The following is a 9,242-nucleotide window of genomic DNA, read 5'->3' as shown; positions in this document are numbered from 1 at the left end:
CTCCTACTTGTTGTCTTTGAAAACACTATAGCTCCAATCACATAGATGCAATACAAACACTGGATTACATTGAAAACATTCAGACGTACTCCCATATTTACATTTGACCCCGAGTATATTGATGGTGGCTCCTTTATGTCTGACCACAAACCTTGTGTGATGGGACACTGATGGGCTGGGGGAAGAAAATGGCTTTCCTGCTTGCCTCACCGATCCCTTTGTCCGTCGCAGTAAGGAAGGACTGCCCCGTGGTGTTTTCTACAAGGCTTCAGATTACATCATTCTAAAGGTTTATGTGGCACAATCTGCTGTTTAGAAGAGGATGTTTGTTTGAATATTTCTAATATGTGTCTCATCTTGCACAGCAGATTGGGCCAATTTTGATGGAGAAAATAATTTTGGGCAAAACAAGAATAAAGTCAAAATGTCGAGATTAAGGTCGAAATTTTGAAAATGAACTCAAACTAGAATATTGTGATAAAAGTCAAAGGTTTGCTAATAAATTCCAATCTACAGAAGCTGATGAGGGCCAGTTCACCATATGACAGCAAACAGCAGATCGTGGCCATCTACAAAATGCCGTGTATCGATGAATGAGTTAAACTATACTTCAAAGTTGGGTTTAAGAACAAAGAGATTATTTCTCTTTTAGCTCATAAATATGCTGTTGTAATCTCTTTAAATGGTCCATGTTAAGCTAAATCGACTTTTCTGTGTTTTAAACATCATAAAAGTGTTATATGGGCTTCACACACATGCTCAAAGTGTTTTTCTCATTGATTCCTTCAATCATTAGTTAGAGGGTGATTTGCTCCTTTCTTACTGCAGGGTGAGCCTCGCTCCAATTTGATGATGCGTTCCCTCTTTGATGACAAATTTGACACAGCACTGAGCTGGAGAAGCCGCGCCTCCAGGAAGCTCTCTGCTGTGATTGACATGTAAACAGACACGCCCACGAAGGAAAGCATTTCAGCATCCTTCGCGTAGTGCTATGTATGTATTTTCTACAGTCTATGTACGTACTGGTGAATGCCCTGCCCCCACGCTCTGTCTCATGTTTATAAAGCAGCATGAGCTCGATACGGAGTGGGTGGGAGGAGGGCGGGTCGTCCTCTGCCCCTACGTCACCGTGTGGGGAGGAGGAAGTCAGTGTCCTGTCTATAGACACGCCAACTTATGAATATGCATAAGTAGGACGTAAATCAGCCTGTTTGTGTAGAGTTGCTCAGAAAGTGACTTTTCAGAGGCTAAAACTCTGGAAAACAGGAAAGTTTGGGGAAAATAAACTTCAAATACTATGTTTTTGCGGTTCTGAGAACAAATGGAGATGGGTGAAAAATAGCATGACATGGGAACTTTAAGGACTTTGAAGAGATATTGCCAAAAACTGAATCTGTTCAGAAGGAATAAACAGTCAACTTTGGAAGGAGTCTGGAAGTCTGTGGCTATTGAGATTTAGGGCCAGTTTTGATGGAGACTGTTGTCGTATATGGTGAATTGGCCCTAGTCAGCTTCCATAGATTTAACTTTATTTGCAAACCTTGGACTTTTATCACAATATTTATTTTTAGTTTATTCTTGAAATTTTAACTTTGATCTCAAAATTTTTACTTTATTCTTGATTTGCCCAAAATAATTTTCTCCATCAAAATTGGCCCTAATCTGCTTCCGAACCTTGCCTACATCACATGACTGTAGTCATTTTTATTCGCAAGATGTCAAAAGAATAACATTTTTCTAAAATTCTGCAATTTCTGCCAAAGAAAGGTCAGAGATGTGTTTGTCAGGGGCGGTGTGTAGCTCAGTGGGTTGAGCGCCCGCCCCATGTACGGAGGCTGTAGTTCCTCACCTGCAGCGGGTCCAGGTTCGATTCCCGGCCTGGGACCCTTTCCTGCGTGTCATTCCCTGCTCTCTCTAACCCCCTTCCTGTCAAGCAACTGTCATATAAAGGCCACTAGAGCCAAAAAAAATCCTTTAAAAAAAAAAAAAAAAAAAAAAGAGATGTGTTTGTCTAAAAGCTGATCACAATCCACTAGAGGGCATAACAACTCTACTGTCTCTGCTGAGACAAAACGAAACCTCTCCCTAGTGTGAAGTCTGGGAGAGAGATACTATGACACCAGATCCAAATAACTGTCAGAAATTAAATCAGGTTTGCTGCAGAAGAAAAACCCAAAATGATGTAAAAATGCTTGTTTTTCAGAACAGCAGCAGCTTGTAGGATAATACTGTTAAGATGGATGTAATAGATTAAATACTCCAGAGGACCAACACTTTACTCAACCCCACTGTGGGCATGATCCCTGTTTATTCAGTATGAGGCAGGAGAGCATGCAAACTCCACTGCAGAGATGGGCAACTGTAATTAATATGCACATTAATGTCAGCATTTTGGGTGGTAATGCTCCTTGTCTTGGATGCCAATTGCCATAAAATTACACAGAAGAAGAAGAAGAATGTCAGCATTTAGAATTAACAACAATATTTCTGTGATATTGTATGTTTTTGGTGTCATTTTGTCTATTTTTGAACCCATTATGTGTATGTTTTTGTTATTGCTTTCAGTCATTTTGTGTGTTTTTAAAGTCATCAAAAGCCATTATTTTCTGTTTTTGTTGTCATTATGCGTGTTTGTGGAGTGCTTGTGTGTATTTGTTGATTGAACTCATTTTCTATATTTTAGTGCCATTATGCGTATTTTGCTGTTGTTTTGTCTATTTTCTATCATTTGTGTGTTTTTGAAACCATTAGTCGTGTATTTAATATTTTTTGGTGTTTTCTGTGTTTTCTGTCATTTTGTGTATGTTTGTTGTCATTTAGTAAAGTCTTTAAACCATTATGTATATATTTTTTTGTGTCTGTGTTTTCTGTCATTTTCATTTTGGTTTTTGAAGTCATTTTGTGTCATTTAGTATGTTTTTTTTTGTTGTTGTTGTCCTTTTGTTGGTTTTTCAGTCATTTTGTGTAATTTCTGAGTTATTTGGTGTGTTTATTTTGAGGCCGCAAAACGTTACACTGAGTGGCCCCCAGGCCGCCAGTTGCCTCATGTCCGCTGCTCTACTGGCTGTAAAATAATCTTCTGCTGGGAATTTGAGTAAAAAACAAGACAAATAGAATGTTGATGACAAATTGTATGTTCAGCCTTTATCTTTTTTATTTACAGAAAACATGAAGAAACAGGAAGACACCGATAAAGATCACATTTTTTCATTACAGCACAGATTACAGAGGCCATTACTGTCAGATGTCGATTAATAGGATTCAGTTGATCTTACAAGAGGGAAAACACGCAAGCACACACACACACACACACACACACACACACACACACACAGACGCACACACACTAAACACATATCATTTTACAGCTGCTAACTCTCTTTTCTCCTCTAAATTGAATTTCAAGAAGCTTCCTTCAGACATATTTTTCAACTTGTCTGATTTCAGCTGATTTACAGCTCAGCGTCAGCCTGAGGCTTTGATCATGCACTGTTCTTCCTACAAGGGGAATCAACCCCTTTGTAGGAAGCTTCTTCATCGCTTGCCTTACTATCATGAAAACAAAGCTGCTGACAACGGTAACACTAAGGTGTCATAAAGGCTGTCATTAAGTGTCATTTGTTACCCTAACCCTAAACCCTGACACTAACCCTAATACCACTGGATCCCTCCACCTAATCTATAAAATGCCAACATAGCTTCAAAGGTGTGATAATTTAGCAAAAAGTGTCATAAATTAATGAACGACATTTAATGACAGCTTTCATGACACCTTATTCATGCTAATGACAGATAATGACAGTGTAATATCACTATCTGCTTTATGTATAAAACTTCAAGTAAAGTCTTACCCAGACAACTTGCACATGTTTGTTTAAATAGTTCTCCAAAAGTAAAACCCCAAAATGCATCCCAGTGAAAGTTCTCCGAAATTTCGTTTTTTACACTGACATAATAAGATCATGAATAAATATCAAAATAATTACGACGCATTCCAAACAAACAGCTCTAATTTACAAAGAAGATGAAGAACATGTGTTCTCTGAGAGTGCAACAAAGACAAATCTAATCTACCTTAATCAATGCAATTTTCTGTGTTTTTTTATACTGTTATTTACAAAATGTTTTGATTTTAGTCTTATCTTAAACATCAGGGCGCGTCCTTCTCACCGAGCTGCTCGTATGTTCTTATACTGGCACAGCAGCAGGTGTTTGAAGGTGTTCTTGAAGGTGGTGTTGCAGAGGGCGTAACATGCCGGGTTGATGGTGCTGTTGATGTAGCAGAGCCAGTAACCGACGGTCCACAGAGTATTGGGGATGCAGACGGTGCAGAAGGTATTGATCAGAACCATCACGTTGTATGGTGTCCAAGTGATGACAAAAGCTACCAGGATGGCCATGATGGTGCGTGTCACCTTCTTCTCTCTGGAGGAGATGCCCTTCTTCTTCCACCTGGCCATTGCACTCTCACTGACGGCACGTTTTGTTACCTGAGACAGGATATCACAGGTTACATGCAGATTCTTTATGCCAATGGAATAATACATATATGTTGTTTTTCACAACAACAAAAATAAATCATGCTTTCATTCATTTTCACATCCATTAGACAATATACAAGCACTCAAAGAGCGTAAACGTCTGGCAAGTTTAGAGGTACTGTTCGGATCATCTCCAAAATTAGGGTTAGGGTTAGCGTTAGGCTAATTCTTCATTTTGACATTGTGTATTAGCTCACCAGATTTCATTTAAATCCATTCAGAACTTTTTGAGATAACCTGCTAACAAACATCAGACAGATGGACGGACAGACAAACACAGGTAAAAACAATATGACAAAGCACTGATTTTTTAGATTTTTTTTATAGAAACCTAAATTCCTTCATGTAGTGCCTAATAAAAGCTGCAGTATGTACGTTTTTATTTGGTTTAATTTGGTCAAAAATCCATAATCATCTTTGAGCACAAAGTGTTCTGAGTGCACAGTGAGTCTCTTCTCCTTCTCCTGGCCCTGTGAATGAAGTTTAGAAATCCAGGAGAGTGACGCTAGATGTCAGCCAATTAGAGATCTTTCAACAAACACGGGTGCTTTGTGAGTGAAGTCGGGTGCGTTGACGTACTAACAGCAGTATAAGTGTAATGACGGACGTTCCAGCAGAAGATCTCCATTGTGGCGTTAGACACAACAGTTGCGCACAGCAAATCAAGAGGAAAAAGGCAGACCGAGGTGGAGAAGCTTAAGAGAAGTTTAAATGCACAGACATGTTCCGTAGGAACGAACCGCTTTGCGTCCTTGCGGATCCCTGTGACTCGTAACGGTGTACGAGGGAGGGTGATGGGATACATCGTGTGTAAACCTCGGAGAAGCTTATTCAAGGTGAATTAATTTTACAGTCAGGATGCGGAATGATGGATGTCAGTCTGCCCTGAGCTGCCGCCAGTGAGAGCTCTCTGGTGGGAACGAGTCGACGGCAGCAGCCGCTGCTCAGGACAGTAACTACAGAGTGATACGCGCATTCATGTTAGAGTCTCTAAAACACCAGAAAACTCTCCACTAATACAGTATAGTCCATACATTTGTCACTAGTCTCGATTGAGAAAAAAGTTGCTAAGAGCGCTCACAAAAGATGGGGTTTCAAAACAGAGTGCAGAGAGGATTCTACATACTGCAGCTTTAACCCTATTGCTTGAAGTTTAAAAAGGCTGAGAAAGGCCTAAAAAGATTGGCGCCTAAATTCTAACTGTTAGTTGACTTCAATATCGGTTACCTCCTAGTTTTCACTTTAACATGTAACTGATAGGTAAAGTATTTAAGTAATGGGCAATATCCAAGCAATAAATGACACCTATCAGTGACTGCAGGATGTTTTCATCAAAAGTCCTTGATTTTGTGACCAATCTTTGTCTAATTTAGGGTAATTGTGTGAGAAATTGCATAATTTTAGAAAAATTTCAGGTTCGTTTCACAATTTGCATTTGAAAAAAGTGTGTGTCCCTGAAAATATGGTGGAGTTTCATTTTAATTTGTGGATTTACAGTAATGGAGATATCTATAACTGAATTGTTGAATTCACACAATTAATCATATTTTCTTTGTACATTTTACTTTTTGTTCCCACATGGGCCTTCAGTTTGACACATTTTCTTACAGCAGGGTCACCTGGTGGAACATGCTGACAACTATAATGCAACTATTTTGCTATTAAATGCTGTCATAAATAATGTTAATTGGGATTTAAGTGTAAGTGGGTCAAAAGGGGTGCAATGTTGCGTAAAAACTGGGAAAACCCAAGTTCATGAATTTAGTGATTCTGATTTTCTTTGAATCTAGGACTCAGGTAGTAGAGAGGTTTTGGGTTTGATCTTAGGGCTATACCTGTGTCGAAGAGTCCCTGGGTAAGACACTGAACCCTAGTTTGCTGCAAATGGTTGAGAAGCGTCTTTGCATGGCAGCTGTGGCCCATTGATGTGTGAATGTGAATATGAGGGAGCTGATATTGTAAGGTGCTTTGGGGACTACTTCAGTGGTCATAAAAACATATAAAGCCAATATTTTAAGTCAAACTTTATAAGTCTATTTACCAATGCAAAACTTTTTGTAACCTTTGTCCTTTAACTTAAGTTTATCAAAGAAAGCATGAATACAAAAGAGCATGCAGCAAACAGCAGCTCTCATTCTAGACCTGTTTCTGTAATTAATGGTAGTCTATGACAGTTGAAATATTTCCCTCAATAAGCAGATTTCTAATTCTTAGATTTTGTTTTAAAGTTATCAAAGTCAAAAAAGAGTCACTCTCAAGAGGACATGAAAAAAAAAACCTGCATTGGTAGAAGGGAAAACACTAGACCAGGAAAGAAGTTTAGCCAACTACTTGGCCTAGAATCTAGATGATGGTAAGTCTAAAATTGTTTAAAGTCACCTATTCCTCGTCTTACCTTCAACAGTGTCTTGGTGACCATTGCTTGTCGATCAACGGCTGAGTTTTCAGGGGAGGGGCATTGAGTGACTGTTTTCTCTGAGGTCGCACTCTTCTGTGGCGCTGTGGAAACATCGGGTTCATCAGACGTAGTAGCATCAGCTGCTTTTTCATCCTTGCACGGCCCACTTCCGTTTTGCTGGTGCTTTTGCAGCAACTCCTTCAGCTTTCCTCTCATGTCCACCGCTTCCTGTGGAGGTTTTCTTGCTGTGCTGCCGTTGTTCTCACAGCCATCATCCTGGCTGTGGGACGGAACCTCTCCCACACTGGTACCCGAGGCCTTTCGGCTGTCCTTCCTCATGCGACTGCGGCTGGCCCTCGAGATGCGCCAGTAAAGGTAAATCATGATGGCGACTGGAAGGTAAAAAGCAGCTATGGCTGTTCCAAAGGTTACAGCTGGGTTGGAGAAGAACTGGATGTAGCACTCCCTTGGTGGCACAGTTCTGCCGCCAACAATGAACTGCCAGAACAAAATGGCTGGAGCCCACAGAATGAAGGACAGAACCCAGGCAGCGGCGATCATCAGGCCTGCCATCTTGGTGCTGCGACGCACCGGGTACGTGAGTGGTTTGGTGACACAGAAGTATCGATCAAAGCTAATGATGAGCAGGTTCATAACCGAGGCGTTACTGACGACATAATCAACAGCTAACCACAGGTCACACACCACGGCTCCCAAGGGCCAGTAGCCAATCACGATGTAGACGGTGTAGAGGTTCATGGAGCAGATGCCGATAATGAGGTCGGCACAGGCCAGGCTGAAGAGGAAGTAGTTATTGACTGTCTGGAGGTTCCTGTTTACCTTTAGAGAAACAAAAATTTGACGTAATCAGAACTTTAAGCTAAGCTAGTTCCCTTAAAGCTCCAGAGACAACCATTTTCTATCAAATAGAGACATTGTTTAGAACGCATAGATCAATAATTTTAAAATTTTTTGCTCTGAAAAAAGATGCTGAGAGGTCTGTTTTAATGTCCACTGTAAACACTCAGTTTATTGACAGTTGCTGTGTATCCATTACAGTTTTTCACAAAAAAATAGCAATGTTTCTAAAATTTTAACAAAGTGTAACTGCGCTTTGAATGTGTTTCTATTAAAGGTTGTTGTGGAGCCCCGTAAATCTCGTGAAAAGACTTGGCTGCATATTTGGATGCTCAAAAACTCCTTATAACACTCTGGATTCCTTTGTTGTTTGCTTTCTAATGTGGCAGTCATATTTTTCTCAAGTATAATGCTAAGAACTGTCTCGGTCATCTCTTCTGTCCACATCTACCACACCATGTTTTCGCGGAGGGAAGTGATCTCGACCGGCTACGTCACGTGTAATTACAGAAAAAATGTTTCTATTGCGCTTTTGTGACACATTTCAATATCAGAAAGTCAGAAAAACCTCCTCATGAAAGCGTAAAAACCTTTTAGCAATATTTAAGTTTTTTTTTTTTCTGAAATTTAAGGTGTTTCCATTACCAGTTTTTATTACGCCATTTAGATTTTACGCATTTCCAAGGGTAATGGAAATGCAGCAATTTTTGGTAAAGTCCTGTAGACGAATGCATTGAAATGTTTTTACTTCATTGTTATTGTGTTTCTTTGTTAGACAAGGAGGACGAGACATTCACTTTCAGCCTTATTTGGATCAATCAATCAATCAATCTTTATTTGTATAGCGCCAAATCATAACCAATGGTATCTCAAGGCACTTTACAGTAGAGCAGTCTTAAGGACGGACTCTTCATTTTATGGATACACACATATGCATATATACGTATATACACATACATATGTATCCCACACCCAACATGAATTCATCATGGCGGCAAGGAAAACCTTCTGTTAAGCAGCAGGAACCTTGTGTGGATCCCATTCCTATGATGAACAGCCATCCACGTTATGCTGTGTTGGGTGTGTGCAGAGAAAAGGGTGGAGACAGAGCCGCTGAGTCTCTGTAACTCCACACTGAGGATCCCACGGACCTGCAAGACAAAAGCCAGAAGGAGTACAGGAGCAAACACACAAGGGAGTAAGCAGACATAGAGGGAGTGTTTGAAAGAGGAATGGGACCCTCTCCGGTCCCTCTCTAACCTAAATGACCTCTCTCTTAACGCCCTCTCCAACCTCTCTCCAACCGAGCATGCCAGACCCCCCCCCCCCGGCAGTCTATGCCTATTGCATCTTAATTATGAGCTATGAGCTGGTTCCTAACTAAAAGCTTTATCAAAGAGGAATGTTTTGAGCCTAACCTTAAAGGTAGAGAGGGTGTCTGCCCC

General features: G+C 40.3%; 1 protein-coding gene across 3 annotated transcripts in view; it reads right to left on the bottom strand.

Annotated features, from left to right (window-relative positions):
* Window positions 1–3,299: 3,299 nt before the first annotated feature.
* The window catches only part of LOC114464501 (muscarinic acetylcholine receptor M2-like), a 33,424-nt gene continuing 27,481 nt past the window's right edge, over window positions 3,300–9,242 (bottom strand). For all 3 annotated transcript variants that reach the window (XM_028448726.1, XM_028448725.1, XM_028448724.1), the window contains 2 exons: window positions 6,937–7,779; window positions 3,300–4,490 (listed from right to left, as the gene is read on the bottom strand). In XM_028448726.1, coding sequence (XP_028304527.1) covers window positions 4,167–4,490; window positions 6,937–7,779 — 1,167 coding nt within the window. In that variant the 3' untranslated portion in view covers window positions 3,300–4,166. The remainder of the gene's footprint in view (window positions 4,491–6,936; window positions 7,780–9,242) is intronic.

This window comes from Gouania willdenowi, chromosome 6 (assembly GCF_900634775.1).
Source record: "Gouania willdenowi chromosome 6, fGouWil2.1, whole genome shotgun sequence".
Classification (NCBI taxonomy): Eukaryota; Metazoa; Chordata; class Actinopteri; order Blenniiformes; family Gobiesocidae; genus Gouania; species Gouania willdenowi.
The sequence above is the reverse complement of the archived record's forward strand: the minus strand, read 5'-3'. Positions and strand labels throughout refer to the sequence as shown.